The sequence below is a fragment of the Labrus bergylta genome, chromosome 2 (assembly GCF_963930695.1).
Source record: "Labrus bergylta chromosome 2, fLabBer1.1, whole genome shotgun sequence".
In the NCBI taxonomy this organism is placed as follows: domain Eukaryota; kingdom Metazoa; phylum Chordata; class Actinopteri; order Labriformes; family Labridae; genus Labrus; species Labrus bergylta.
This window is the reverse complement of record NC_089196.1, coordinates 26,070,273-26,085,922: the sequence shown is the minus strand read 5'-3', so window position 1 is coordinate 26,085,922 and position 15,650 is coordinate 26,070,273. Positions and strand designations below refer to the sequence as shown.

Here is a 15,650-nt window from a genome sequence, read left to right as displayed (position 1 = left end):
AGGATGTTGTATTAAGACCTTTAGTAGCTGACACTGGAGTGCCTGCTCAATGTTCACTGTATTCATATCCACTTCATGGTCCATGATGCAGACCTCACAGCATGCTGCTGACAAACAACTCCACAGCACTGTGTTTTTTTTTAGAACTGAACATGTCACTGTGTTGTCTTCAACGTGCAGCTTCAGGCTGTGAACATGCATATGTTGTGAAAGCAAAGTTATCTCCACATACATGTTGTAGTTTCATTCAAAAGAAAACCAGACGATCCACAGTCACAGCGGATTTATGTGCCTATCCCTTGATGTTTGCTGTATCATCTTCCTGTAGGAGGTTTTAGTTTGCTCGTCATGTGAGTCTCGTCCCTTTAAAGAAAATGTACTCCAAATTCATCTGAGAGTGTATTCATGTAGTTTTGTGTCCTTCCAAATATATATTTTTTTGTTTCACGTAAATATGGCCTTAGAATTTATACTTCAGAAGCAGCAAGTGTGTGCTGTTTCTAGATATCTATGTGCTGCAAATGAAGAATAAAAACTGTTTTATACTGGCTAAAATGTACTTTTTTTTTTTTTTTCTGATTTAGTTATTAAATAATCCTTTAGTAGATATCTTAATTATTCAAATCATTGTTTGATTATATTTTTAAAATCTAGATTACGATATGAATTATGGTATGAATTATTTTATGAATTAAATTCTGTTTTGACTCTTTTCCAATAACTATTTAAAGAACAATAGGGCACAAAAGCTTCAGCAAAATAGACAGAAGCACGAAAGGGGGATTTATATAATATAATATAATATAATATAATATAATAGCGTATAAATGACATACAGTAAAGTATAAATGAAAGAATAGCCTACAACAATACGAAACAAATAAATAAATAATTAAAATAAATGAGAAAAATCAGTTCGGCGTCAGCGTTGCACTGTCGCCCATCTTACGTCATCAATGTTGGACTGTTTACATTGAGCATGGCGAGGCGCTGAAGTTGTATTCGCTTACTGTTTTGTTTTGGCCACTCTGCGTGTACCTGAGGGAGGATGACCATGGATATGACTTTCCTCGGGACCGGCTCGGCCTACCCGTCCCCTCACCGCGGGGCCTCGGCTCTGGTTCTGCGGACGGACGGGGAGTGTTGGCTGTTTGACTGCGGGGAGGGGACCCAGACCCAACTGATGAAGAGCCAGCTGCGAGCCGGTGAGTGAGGAGTTCCTCTCTTACCAATAACTTTAACTTTGTAACTTTGTTTTAGAATTAACCAGTCACAGTAGACCAACTTCTGAGAAGTTATCGTAAGAAAAACTACCCTTAATTCAACTTTTCATAAATTGTAACACACTCCGACTGCCCGAAACCGGAAAGTCCAGTTCAGTAAAGTTAGACATATTCACAGATCGTTTTCGTCACCGACTGTGAGCTACTTCCGGCTTGTCCTAAAAAACGATTCTTCCTCATAGACTGTAAATATTGGTCTTCCTCCGAGTTGGACAATTTAGGAGCCCGGATGTGACTCACAGCTCAGGGACCGTCTGCAAACTACCACACCGAAAAAAAACAATGCTACAATAATATTAAATTATTTCATCATTTATAGGTTTAGTGTAAACATAAACACTTTACATGATCTCATGTTGTTTAATACTACATTTATCACTTTGAAAAAACATTCAAATTCATTGAGAAAATTTAAATAGAAATGACTTCTAATAAAATCACTTTTATGGTCATAATAATCGAATCACAAATACATTACTTCCTGCTCTTTAGACTACAGCGCTTGACTTTGGAAAATTCTCTTTTAAGTCATTACACTGTTACACCTCTTCCACAAGCCTTGTTTGATAATGTTTGTTGCTTGGATTAGTTTATAATAGTTATTTGTTTGATTAAGTTCATTGATTTTGGATTGATGTTGCTTTGTTTAAATAAATTCTGTTATCATTTAAGAGAGCAGTTGTTTGTGGTTACTGGTTGTATTTGCATTGTGATATAAGCTGGGTGCGAAGGCTTTGTGTACGGATTTCACGCCTTCAATTTATTAAATATAGTTATTAATTATTAATAATATTATTAATAATTAAATAACTAATTTGAGACTGATTTGAGTGATATTTTGGTTATATTTCCCTGAGTACAGGGTGGTGCCCCGAGAGAGAATAAACATAGTTTTATGATATTGTTATTTATATTATTAATAATTAAATCTAATTATTAAAGAATATAACCAAAGTTGACTTGATACAACCCCAACATCATTTTGAAGTTTTTCAACAGTGATCATTTTAAATTAATTAACTAGTACAAGCTGTAAGGTCACAGTCAAATACAGATAAGACATAAATTACTTTGATTAGTTTTACTACAACTCTTGACCTAAGGAAAAGGTACTTTTATTAAAAAAAAATGTTGCCTAGTAAAAGTACTTTATAACCTTACTGTTGTCTACAGAGCCACCAAACTCACCTTCACATAACTCATCTGGTCTTGGTTCTAAATGTTTGTAATGTGAATACAAATGTGCTTACTCTGATTGGATAAGAGCGTTTCCATGAGTGCTGATAAGTGTAAGAGAATAATATCACTGAGACTTTTAACTGTTTGTACTGCTCCGCCGCAGCCTGCTGTTACAGTTACTCAATATGATGACAGCAGTCAGTGAAAGTCTCTATTAATCAGTCTGACCGCAGACTACATTTTAAATTACTAAGTTACTTCCTCAAATATTTACCCATGATTAAGGGAACATCATATAACTGACACGAAGGTTTTAAAATGTATACTGCGGTCAAAGTTCAAAACATTGGAGAGAGCTGGATGTTTCCTAAATGTCTGATGATTTTATGATTTAATTCAGAAGATATTTAACATGTTGGTCTTTTCATTTAAACAAAGTTCCCCCTGCTGTCTCTCATTCAGCACAGTGTGCAGTATCATATTTAATACCATGTTTTCTCTTCAGGTCGAATCACCAAGGTCTTCATCTCCCACTTGCATGGAGATCATCTGTTTGGCCTGCCTGGTCTTCTCTGCACTGTGAGCCTCAACACCAACCCAGACCCCCAGCAGAACCTCAACTGTGTGGAAATCTACGGGCCCCGGGGCCTCCGCCACTTTCTGAGGGTGACACTTGGCCTCACTGGATCCCAGCTGCTCTTTCCTTACGTAGGCAAGTCCAAAAGCACTCTTAAAACTTCTCCTAAGGCAAAATGAGCAGTGACAGGAAGCAGCAGAGTCAACAACAAGCTGCCACACATACAAACACAATAGAGAGAGATAAATATGAAACATTTACTTATTCAAACAGCAAATATTTGTCAAGATTGCCCACATCCATAAATACATCATTTAACTTCCTCTTAAAATCATCCAATGAGAGCGGCTCGTTAGGTTTCAGGTCCTGTTGTGATGTTTATTTTGTCTGTTGCTGCAGTTCACGAGCTGGAGCCCACAGAGGACCAGAGTCCAGAGGAGGGACAGCTCAGCCAAGAGGTAGACTATGAGACTGTTCTTGAACATGAATGATGTTGTTTGATACAAAGTTGTCTGCACCAACATTTTGAAGTAGGTTTTATTTACGAGCTCATCCACTGTCAATCGGTGTCAGTTTGACCTCTTATCACGCTTCATGTCATCAATTCTTTTCACTGCTGTCTGACATTATCCTGCTGTTGTCTTCTGCTTCATTTTCCACCAACCAATTTTTCACCTCTGTCTGCGCCACCCTGAGGAGTAATGAAGAGGTGAAGCGGGGGAGTCAAATTGTCAGAGAAATGGCAGTGTTGACATTTTTTAAATCCATATATCGATATTTGGCACCATAAAATCTGAGTATTGTATCACTCAAGTCAGGACTTCGATATCTTGTTGTTTCAAGAGACAGGCTGAGAAATGTTTTCATTTTGGTCACCACATTTCTCTTGTAGATATTTTAGACGTTTGTCGATTTAGATTTATTTGCAGATGTGTTCCTCAGATCAGGAGCCCTCACAGTGTGACCCACTCTAGAGTTTGTGTTCTGCAGGTGACGGCGGATTACGGCCCTCTGCACCCTCAGGAGCGGCCGGGCAGGACCATCGCTCTGGACGTCTCGAGTGACTCTTACTTCCTGTTTGAAGACAAGAGGTTTGTGGTGAAGGCCTTCAGGTTGTTTCACCGCGTGCCCTCCTTTGGTTTTTGCGTCCACGAGCGAGATCGACCTGGAAGACTGAACACTGAGGTCCTGAAAGAACTAGGTAAATGCACTTGATGTCTTTTTTAAATTTCTTTTATCGTTATCTTTATTTATCTGGACAGTTTCCATGATAAAGAGGAAGAATGTGACAGCAGGTCATCTGAAGTAAAGTGTTTATTACATAACCCTAATGTTTAACAAATAGAAACCAAATGTTCTGCTACATATCCTTTTTTTTCTGATTTGCTGCCAAAACTTTTGACAATGAACTTTTTGAGGAAGATAAAGTGTGTGTTGTATTTCATTGTTCCCCAGGCTTGAGACCAGGACCTCTTTATGGGCGGCTGAAAGCTGGCGGGTCTATAACTCTGGAGAGTGGGCGTGTGGTTGAGCCGAGCGAGGTGATGGAAGAAGCCATCCCCGGGAGGAAAGTCTGTGTCCTAGGAGACTGCAGCTCAGTTCTCGGGGAGGGGCCGCTGAGTCTGTGCAGAGGAGCGGACATTCTGGTTCACGAGGCCACACTGGGGAACGAGCACAGAGAGAAGGCGGTGGACCACGGACACAGCACGCCGGACATGGCGGCGGCGGTGGCCCGGGCTTGCTGTGTCCGGAGGCTGGTGCTGTACCACTTCAGTCAGAGGTACAAACCCTGCTCCCTGCAGAGGGAGGGCGACGAGGACGACATGTCAGAGCTCAAGAGACAGGCTGAAGACGCTCTACAGGACAGCGGTGTAGAAGTGACTCTGGCTGAGGACTTCCTGACTTTACCCATTCCTCTCCGGAGATGAAGGACATGATGTACTGGTTTAGTGCTTCCATCAAAAAGAACAGCGGTCTGTTTACTGTGTTAGTGTACGGGGCACTTTGAAAGGTAAGCATGTTGAGTACACACCCATACATAACAAGCACACTTTGTTTTCATTCATTTAGGAATGCTAAATTAGCTTTACAATGAGCTAATCTTTTATAATCGATAATCTCTCATTAAAGGTAAATTGGCGAAACAATCTCAGCTCAAAGTCAAACTAACAGCTTCTAATGTTTCACCATCATCGTATGGAGCTCGGGCTCATGAAAGCGAGACCAAGATGTTTAAATGTTGAATGTTTCTGAGAACTTCTGAAGTGTCTTGTCCAGATTCTCTTTCAAATTGAGTTTGAAATTGAAAACTCAGCTCAAGGTCCACCTACTGGGGCGCTGGTGGTGCAGAGAGCGCGTGCCCCATGTATGGAGGCTGTAGTCCTCCAAGCGGGCGGTCCAGGTTCAAATCTGGAACTTTCCAACTCTATCCACTGTCCTATCTCTCTAATAAAAGCACAAATTGCTCCAAAAAAACTTTCTTATAAAAAAAAAAAGGTCCACCAACTGCCTTTAATCAACATCACACATCATCACCAGGGCCCAGTAGTTCAAATGTTTTATTCTGGATAAGAAGAATCTGGATTAGGAAATCCACTGTTCTTCTTTTTAAGTTAAGTTAATCAGGGGAAACTGGAAAGGATCAACCTGATACAGATACAGTGTTTCAGGGATTACTAAATCTGGATCACCAATTCTTTAAATGGAGGCTTCGTATTTTGACCACAGGGATATCAAAATCCCTCTGACCAAGTTCCTCACAGCCTATTTTTATGACATACTTCATGTTTCATATTCACAGCTATTTGGTGAAATATTTTATGGAGAGGAAAGCCTTCATTTTTTTCACAGACTAATGTCTACTTTATTCACTGTAACAACACAACTTTCAAGTGCAAAATATGATGACTACGTCTAAATTATCAACATAGTAAAAATATTTTACCTTCCTCTAATCAGCCTGATTATTCTATTCCAACTCTCAAGTTTAAACTCCACAAACTGGAGATTTTATCCAGATAAAAACATAAGATTGGATTACCCGACCTGTTGATCTTAATCTTTGGAACAATCTGATTTCTAGAGTTGATCCTACTCGATGACTTTAATCTGAACAAATCACTCTAGAACAATTGGGCACTCGATTGAAAGAGATGCACGGTGTAGCTCAACTGGAAGAGTTTCTTTTTTAAGTTATGAACCTCTTCCTGCTTCTCTGCAAAACATCATCATGCTGAAGGAGGTTATACAGCGATTGTGCTGCAAACTCCAGAACAAAGAAGTCAGTGGAAATATGCTGACATCATTTTTTCCTCAGAAGTTGTACTGATTGTAATCTGTTTCTATCAAGCTGCAGTTTCTTCACTCTACAGTCTTCTATTTTCTGTCAGCTTACATTACAAACACTTGGTGCTGAAACCAGAACTGTTCAAACTGAATGGTTTTTTTTTCTTCTTTTACATTTTCAGTGTGAATAAATAAATAATAAATAAAGAACATGTGATCAATTGTGAACCTTTTCCAGAGCTTTATTTCTGGATCTGTACACAAGGTATTAAAGTACAACAGAAAATACAAAATAATGTTTAACAAAAGAAAAAAAAACAACTCAATGTTTATGTACAATTCTTATAAACAATAAAGATAGCTTCTTGAACATTTCTCATAGTGAAGATTTTGATTGTCTATATTTCTGGATATACATTTTTACGTTTTGTAGGTTTTTATTTTACAAAGGTGTTCTTGTTTTCATCAAAGGATTTGAGTTTTTTTTTTCTTTTTTCAAAACCACAACTGCTATTATGTTTTTTTTCCTTTTTAAACTTCAAAACACAATACAAAATATAAAATAAATTTGTTTAGTGCTTGTTTGCACACACAAGTCTCATACCAGAGAGGTCAATAAAATATCACATTTTTGAGAATTCACAGGGTGGTGAAAAACCTACTTCTACTACTTAATGGCCTTTACATTCGGACAGTTTTTCTGAGTCTTTGTACAAACCACAGGTGAAATAAATATCACTGCTAAAGCTAGAAGAGCTTGGAGGACCTACTGCATTATGCACGTTGCATTCAAAGAGAAACTAGCTCTCCACATACTCAGAGCAGCAGCCATCCCTTTACCATCGAGACAAATATAGACGACAACATGTAAATAGAGTTTGTTTTTTTTTTTAAAGAAAAGATAGATGAGCGTCTTTTACACATGGCTGCGAGTTGTGAATGCAAATTTGCAACACTGAGTTAATATCAATACGTCTTCAAGTGAAGCCGTTTTTTTCAGTGGTGCACTCGAGAAAAGGGACCCAGCTGGCATGCATGGTTTCAGCCGAGTCCTGGGGATCGTGACTTTCCAAAGAGAGAAAAATAATTCAAACACCAAGTCAACCAGGTAAAATTCAAACCCCAAAAATATCTGTACATATCTACAAATTATTGCCTTTTGACAAGGAATCAAATTAAAACCTTTGTATGGACACAGATTCACAAGTGTAAGAGGTCAGTTGATAGACTTTTTAAAGGCTATTTGCTAATTATTTACATGAAAAGCAGAAGTGAATCTCTTCTCGGACGCTGGGCGTGGAAAATTAATGACTTGATCAAAAAAAAAAAAAAAAAAATCGATGATGATTTCTCTGCATGACTCCCGCCTGTACACACATAAAGGTGATTCACTAAACCTAAGGACATGACAAACATGATGCACCCCTGAAACAAACTAATTATTCATAGCACAATGCATAGATAACTTAAGTAAACACTACTACTGCATCCAATCAAACTGACGAAAAGACCGCTTTACATTTTACAATTCACAATGGTGGACTTCAGTCAAGACAAACAGCCCCATTTCTGCTATGACACCCCAAGAAACGGTGGGTCCGACTATATAAAGTGTCCCCTGTTATGTTAGGCAGAGATTAAATACGAAAACAGAGTGGCTTTAAATAAAGACATAATACTGCTAACGGTTTACCCAAGCTCGCTAAGTGGTCTGAAAGTGGCAAAAGTTAATTTAGGAGCTTTTTTTTTGTTTTTTAATACTACAACTAAAGGACATGCACAGTTTATGGGTGTTCAAAGATTCAACAAAATCTCACAAAATGGTCAAAATAATAAATACATCATTTCTGGTGCCTGATGATACGTTTGTTTACGTTAACCCAACTTCCATCTCTGCATCGTTATATGGCTGTTACGGTTTGCTTGCCTGACTAATGTCCTGTTGGGGAACAAAGGATCTAAAGAATCATATCAAACTGTGAAACAAGTTGACTTCCATTATCTTTTTGTGCACAGGTTTTCATTTGTTGTCACCTGTTTGAACCAGGGTCTAGAATTGAGGTTTGACTACTTGTGATGTATATATATATATAAAAAAAGAACTGTTGCAAACATTAAAATGTTCCAGTTTGGCAACTCAGAAGATTTAAGAAGTAAACAAGCAGACAAACTACAGACAAGCTTCCACAGGAGAAAAGAAAAAAGGAAAGGACGTGGAACGCGTTAGCAGCTGAAGCCGAACACTTCCTGGAATCTGAGCTAATCTCCACGCTAGTGTTGCTCTTCATACAAAGTCTAGCCAGGTCTAATAAGGAGTCAATTAAACCATGTGCACCAGCCTGGATACTAAACAGTACCTGTAAACCAAACACTAGTTTAAGTTAATGAAAGTACCACTTCAAACTAAAAAGACAAGCAACTAAACACAAACACTAGAGGCAGAAAACGTTGCCAACTTTGGCAGCTGGAAAGAATGGCAGGATAACATACTGTAGATGTTGTGTGTAGCTGTGAGGGAGGAAGACACACAACCCTCCTACTGCAGCCTCTGGGCCCCACTGTACATGGACGTTACACATCCCAAGACCGCGCAAACCAAAAATAAAATAAATGGCTATATAAACTCTTGAGAGAAATCAAGATTTTAGTTCTATATGATAGACATCACTGATGTCATATTACACAAGAAAATGAAAACAAAAAGTATATTCATATACATATATATAGATATATATATAATAGAATTTAAACAAATCAAATTCTCCAGTGAGGTCAGTCTTATGTACACGCAGGATGAGGGGTCTTAAAAGGGAAGACGACGAGATCACTCTGACTGAAGTGCTGCAGTGTGCTGTGTGTGGTGCCGTGCGTGTGCTCCCAGAAACCCGTTGGGCTCCCCGCTGCCAGCCAAGCTCCCAAAGTCTGTGACAGACACTGCCATTTTGGCGCCAGTGATTCTGTGGTGGTGTGTCGCTGTCCGTCGTGCTTCGAAGTCCACTCCGAGGTTACCCACTGACACGTCATTGATAAAGGAGTCAGGGAGGGCCATCTTGAGTCTTTTGGAGGGCCGTTCGCAGTCCTTGTTGACGCACACTGCTCCTAGCTCGGAGTGGTAGAGCATGTTGAGACAGTCGGGGTCTGCTCCGTTAGAAGGGAACCCGAGGGACTCTTCATGGTTCAGGGACCCGCGGTGGAGACTTTCCAGGGGAGGAAAGCTGTAGGAGTCCAGACAGCTCACCTCTGCAGGGCTGCACACGGTTGCCACGGTGTTACTCAAGGCTGCAAGGAAACAGGATGCTTAATTAACATTTAACTGAAAACCGTAAGATGCTTGGGTCAACACACCAAGGGGGCGGGAGAACTACAGGACACAGACAAATGAACAACATCCCCATTCGAAAAGTCTTCCTTAGGCCGGAGATATACTTGCTTTTTATCCTTTGTATTTGAGTACGCAACCAGCTGCGGCATGAGCGTAACTGTTCACATACTTGGCTATGCACTGTGCGTGTTACTGGAGGATACCTCTAGGGGGCACAAAAAGGTGATTCAAAGACCAAACATGCTCTGAGTGTTTAAAAACACATATTCCAGATCTTACTTCCTGAATGGAACAAGAACAAAGACTGGACTGGATGTCATTTCAATGCAGTAATGAGCAAACTACAGACATGGGGGACACCGACTCTGTCGCGTCTGCCTCTACACGGACCCTACGGTTCATGTGCATGATGCAACTTGCGGTCGTGTTAAATTTGGAGCATGTGAACTACCAAACAGCTGTAGAGGACGCGAGGCAGACGTCAAACACACGTGTTAAAAGCAAGAATATCTCTGGCCTTAGTGTAGTCAAGTTATTCTTATCAAGGTTTTTCCATAACTGCAGGACTAAGTCTCGTTTCTGACCTGTGAGATCGCTTGCAGTGATGGAGTTGAGCAGGCTGAGCTGTTGGTCCGTGGTGGTCTCCAGCCTACCTCCTCCACCTGCTCCAGAACACACAGAGGAGGAGCTGTCCACTGCCAGTCCCTCCGCCTCATCCACCAGCCGGTCCATCAGGTCGCTGGATAGAAGAACACATGATTGACTGTTAGCGTCTTCCAAATTAAACACACATGATTAACAAAGGAATGTAAACACATACACTGAATGTTTTGGTCACTTACGTTACACCCGGATAACTGCTGTACTTTTTCTTCCCAAACCGATTCTGCTGCACAAAGAAGTCAAAGCGCTCCGACTTTTTCCACATGTAGTAAAACGCCACACACTCAGCAACTGTTCGCGTTGAGACCTGAGGAAGAAGAAGGATTTGTTGAAAACCGTTCACAACTATACATGCTCGTGTTTGGAACAGGCGAATAAAAAAAAAACGAGACTCACTTTATGTTTCTGTATGAGGTGAAAGTTCTTGTCGTACATCTGTAGTGCGTGTTCAAAGTTCTTACATTCCTCTTCTGACCACGGGGGTGATTTTTCTGAAACAAAACCCACAAGTTCTCATTACAACAAAAGTTAAAACACATGATGGAAAACTACAGCGCACTAAAAATGATGACGATACAAAGGGGGGGTTACATACAATGTCAAGTTGTATATTAGTGGGACCAATAATTGTTGTATTATTATAAACTTAAGCAGTGTGTCAATTAGACTTCATTTTAATACAACTTTCTGTAGTTTAGAGTATCGAATGGTTATTGTTGATGTGTTTATAACAAAGTAACGTTTCTGTTTATGCTTCTATTTATCACTTAAACAAGCAAACACTTCGAAGATAAATGAAATCGATCACAGATGTGACCCCAGCTGCTCTTAAATAAAAAAAGTTGAGAAGAAACTGAATCACCTAACGTTTGGTGGAAAAAAGCAAACACTGAACAGAAAAAAGTTAAAGCGACAGATTGTAAGACCTGAGTGAGTATGTTATGCTTTGCAGGTTCTTTGAAATACCTACACGGTTTGCTTAACAACTATGAAAGTTCCAAGGCACACTTGGAAATGTTTTACTGGTGATCGTAGCCACTTTAGCTGGCACAAATAATACATGAAAATGTCCATATTAACCTCAGATGGTTCCACTATTTAAGAATTTAACTTATAAATTGAGGATAGTACCAAAGCTGAGATTTTGTTTTGACACAATGAGCAAACTGGATGCAATACTTTTGCAACTGCAACATTAAAGTTGCTTGCACATAGCTCTGTGTGTGTGTATATATATATATATATATATATATATATATTTATTTCTCGTTTACTGCATATAGTTAAGTTTACATCTGGTCACTACTGCACATAGTTCTGGTTACATCTGTTTACATCTGTTAGTCCGATCACTGTCCACTTATATCTACTCTTTTTATATTTTGTATTTTTAAGTTAAGTTTAAGCTTTAAGTTGTATTTAAATTGACACTTTATATGTAGGTTAAAATGTTTTGTTTACTTGCACTGTTGTTAATTTACTGCTCTGTGTGCCTTTGAATTGCCCCCTGGGGACAAATAAAGTTTTTTGAATTGAATTGAATTTCTTTTAAATGACAAGTCTTGCATTAAGTGTAAATGATATCATCCTACAGACAACATGAAGAAGCTGATTCCTTTTCTTACCTTTGTTGGACTTCACACGGCTGCAGTATCTCTCTAGAGCTTCACGAGTGTTGTAGTTGCACTTCACAAGCTCGTGCAGAGCCTGAAGGGACAGAGAGGACGGTCAAAGCTGGGAATAAGCTCAAATACATTTATAATACTGCGCTCAGTTGTGTGTAACCACATAAAAGGCTTTATTAATAAAGTCATGGACTGACCTGCTCATTGTCTCGTATGTGCGTCCCTGGTTTATCACAGCCCGCCTTTTCATCTGTGGTCCGTGACAACACGTCCGACAGAAAACTCCTAACCTTGTTTTCTGCTAATGTACCTGGGCTCCATAATAACTCATCATCATCTTCATACACTGAAAAACAGAGTACATTACAGTTAGATGGCTCTCCTGTTCCTGTATTCATTGTTGGGGTTAAAAGACACCTGTTGAACACAAAAAGGAAGAGTTACCTTTCTCCCCATCTTTGTAGTGACAGAGGCAAGAAGGCACCTCTGCTTGGTACTGTGTTCCCACCATTATTTCCTACAATCAGAACAGAACATTAGAGCATGTAGAGAAAACTACTATGGAGGAAGTTCTACACAAACCAAAGAGCACTTGTGACCCATCTCAAACTGAAATGAGTGGTTTACCTTCCTGGAGTCCTCTGGGCTCGGGCCATCATCATCACACTCGGACTCTTTATCGCCGTCAGAGATAGCGTTGGCTGACAAAACAAAGAAAAGAAAAACTGTTAAAAAGGGACACAATTGCTTAAGGCAATATCATACATTGCAACATGTTGTAGTCATAGTGCTTACTAAACCAAACAGCATACTTTATGGGGGGGGGGGGGTACTTTATTTTATAAGATTTTGTTAGATGAGAAAGTCTAACTTAAACCATGTTCTACTTGTAAATACTGACTTGTTAAAGACATTAAAGTAAGACTTTGCTCTAATGTTTCAGAATGCAGCAAAATCATATTACTGGCAATTATCTGAAAATACACACAAATGTTTTTGAAGTTTCACATTCCTGTGGCTGTAGAAAATAAATATCGGTGTTGAAATATAACTCAAAAGTTGTTGTTTTTTTAAACTAAACTATTCTTGAATTATTTATTTGTATAAATTGCATTTTAGAACTTGGGAAGAAAAAAAATTGTAATTCTGAAAAGCTGGTCTAACAATTCTTATTTGTGAAGAAAAGGAGCTTTAATTTGTCTCATCGTGTGCTGAAAGGACTCTTCTCTTAGTTTTTGACTGTTTAGACAAGAAAAACCCATAAAATTATGTCTTTACTGGCACTAGATTCACTAATTTTAAGACATCTAAATGACATAATGACAAATGGATCAATATAAAAACAGATTAAAAACCTGTTACTTACATCGAAGCGTTCTTGGGAAGAAATCGGTAGCCTCATGGGAGGTGACAGAAGGGGTCAGATCATCCGCCGAGGACTGGGTCTCCTCCTCATAATCTCCAGACAGAAGGTCTTTGGCAATTTCCTCCTATTGAGACAGAAAAATAACCACTGAATACTGAGCAGCTAGTACAACACTATATCTGGATTACATATTTAATTAAATACTTAACCCTAATGACATTTACAAACTATATACCATCACCACATATTAAAGTTTATTTACCTTGTCCAAAGTCATGTCAGGCAGCTCATCTGTCAGGTCTCCAGAGGAGCTGTCTATACTGGAGCCTGCTGAGGCCTCATAGCGATAGATGGCCAAAAGTTCCTCCAAAGGCATGTTCCCCTCCTGGCAGAAAAAAGTAATTACATTAATTAAGTTAAGGCATTATGAATTTGCTCTGTATGATTGAAAAACACTGCAAATTTCGCTTACAACATCAACGATGCATGTAAACTTTTCTTTGCATGAATGCAGATTTTTTTTTTTTTAAATCTCTGCATATTAGTTCACCTTTTCCAGATCTGCAATCTCAGAGCGGAAATTCCCCCCTCCCTCCAGAGACTCTTCCTCCTCCAGAGTCCTCTCGTCATCGTACTCATGAACTAACATTTCTGCCGTTGGGTCGAAGTCATGGTCCTCTGACGATAAAGAGCCAACTGAGTGAAGGAAAGAAACACAAACAGACGTTTATGAGCACAAGAATTGACTAGTGATGCTCTGAAAACTAATAATTCACAACCATCAAGAAACATTTTTTTAAATGACAACTTTTTCAAAATGAAATGTAAGATCTCTAAAATAAGACTATAATAAAACATTTATCATAATTGTGTTACTTGTTTTAAAAAATAAAAAACATGCATGTTCTTATTCGTTTCACATATTGTACAACTACATAATATCTTGTCATTATAATACTAAAGTTTACAGTTTCTTACCTGGACTTGAACTCCCTAGGGAAGCCTGCAAAAGACAAAAATCAGAACATAAACGACTGCAATGGTTGAAACTCGGGCTTAACAACATCAGCTATCGGCTTAACATTAAAGAGACAGTATAGCTCAGTGATGTAAAATGCATTTAATAATCTGAATTGTGACCAACTCTTGGGCTGTGGAGCTGCAGACACCGCTAACGTTACCTGGAATAGGTGGCTAAAACAATCTTTGCAGAGAATAAATGCTACACACTTGGATTTTTCGTAAAAAAAAAAATTAAAAAAAAATCCTGGTAGTAAGATGAATCCTTTCCTAAAAGACCATCATATAGACACGATTATATGTCAGGGGGATAGTGCGATTAACGCAGTGTCGGCTCTTGTAAGTGTTAGCTCGCCAGCAGGCTAACCTACAGTTCAGGCTCGGCAGCGACAAAATGTAAACACTTAATTTATTTTGCGCGGCACCGCAATCGACAGACTCTCACACAATCAACAGAATACGTGCCACTTATTTTAGACTCAACAGAGAAAAAAATGATTTTCATTCACATAACACACGGAATAAAGTGTTATTTCCTTTTTACCAGCGAGCTAACGTTAAATTTACGTTTCAATTTACACCGGAGCAGCTGAGAGAGTCGACGGCGCAGCGGCCTCGCAGTGAAGGATCAGTCCGGGCGTTCAAGCTTTTTTTTAGGCATTAAAACGCACAACCGTGACACAAAACACGCCGTACACAAGGCAAAAACTATTACGTCTCCAATCGATAACACAAAAATTAAAACTACAACACAAATTGTCTAAAAATGTCGACTTAAGATCGATTGCTTCTCCCCTGTTTTCCCTCTTACCTCCGCCATATTGGTACCTTTAGCTAATGGGCTCTTTCTCGCGCAGTACCCGGATCAGCTGGCTGAGCCAATCAGAGCTCCAGGTGACCGTCGTAGTCGTGACGCCGGTTTAAACCAACCACTGATCAGACTCACTGGAATCGTTTTTCACTCGGTTAATCTAGAGGATAAAAAAAAATAGGCTACTCGTTTTTTTAAAATTCGAGATTAAATGAAATCCCAAACATATAGACTACATGGTTTAACATGGGATTGAGTATGTTTAAATCTAAAGAGTGACATTTAACTGGAAGCTTCCCAGAACATCCCCAGCTGATTTCCTCTTTCTACCAGCAGCGGAGACTGTTCACTGCTGCGAAGGGAATTTAAAAGAAATGTTTGTTTAACAGTGTTGACAATCAATTTTCTTAACTAAATTATTATTATTATTATTGTGGATCCATACCTTCAATTAAAACGGGAGGTCCCATTCCATAGGATGTTCTTATAAAGCTATTACTCTCACATAATGACATAAGC

General features: G+C 39.1%; 2 protein-coding genes across 2 annotated transcripts; one reads left to right on the top strand and one right to left on the bottom strand.

The window, feature by feature from the left end:
• Positions 1-956: 956 nt before the first annotated feature.
• elac1 (elaC ribonuclease Z 1) lies at positions 957-6,552 on the top strand. The gene is made up of 5 exons (XM_020648338.3): positions 957-1,205; positions 2,968-3,174; positions 3,439-3,497; positions 4,030-4,240; positions 4,495-6,552. The coding sequence occupies exons 1-5, from the start codon at positions 1,049-1,051 to the stop codon at positions 4,965-4,967; spliced, it is 1,107 nt and encodes a 368-aa protein (XP_020503994.1). The 5' UTR covers positions 957-1,048; the 3' UTR covers positions 4,968-6,552.
• On the bottom strand, positions 6,542-15,155 carry mier3b (mesoderm induction early response 1, family member 3 b). The gene is made up of 13 exons (XM_020648337.2): positions 15,132-15,155; positions 14,279-14,303; positions 13,851-13,996; positions 13,563-13,685; positions 13,301-13,424; positions 12,562-12,635; positions 12,379-12,451; positions 12,132-12,280; positions 11,935-12,016; positions 10,706-10,800; positions 10,489-10,616; positions 10,231-10,385; positions 6,542-9,603 (listed from the first exon to the last, which is right to left on the bottom strand). The coding sequence occupies exons 1-13, from the start codon at positions 15,138-15,140 to the stop codon at positions 9,149-9,151; spliced, it is 1,638 nt and encodes a 545-aa protein (XP_020503993.1). The 5' UTR covers positions 15,141-15,155; the 3' UTR covers positions 6,542-9,148.
• Positions 15,156-15,650: the final 495 nt, after the last annotated feature.

What these genes read in the sequence shown, in the direction of transcription:
- elac1 (XM_020648338.3), top strand. Translation starts at nt 1,049, where the DNA reads ATGACCATGGATATGACTTTCCTCGGGACCGGCTCGGCCTACCCGTCC. An exon ending in GCTGCTCTTTCCTTACGTAG is followed by an intron (nt 3,175 to 3,438) that starts GCAAGTCCAAAA and finishes CTGTTGCTGCAG; the next exon opens with TTCACGAGCTGGAGCCCACA. An exon ending in TGAGGTCCTGAAAGAACTAG is followed by an intron (nt 4,241 to 4,494) that starts GTAAATGCACTT and finishes ATTGTTCCCCAG; the next exon opens with GCTTGAGACCAGGACCTCTT.
- mier3b (XM_020648337.2), bottom strand. An exon ending in CTGACATGACTTTGGACAAG is followed by an intron (nt 13,425 to 13,562) that starts GTAAATAAACTT and finishes CTGTCTCAATAG; the next exon opens with GAGGAAATTGCCAAAGACCT. An exon ending in GCCCAGAGGACTCCAGGAAG is followed by an intron (nt 12,452 to 12,561) that starts GTAAACCACTCA and finishes TTCTGATTGTAG; the next exon opens with GAAATAATGGTGGGAACACA.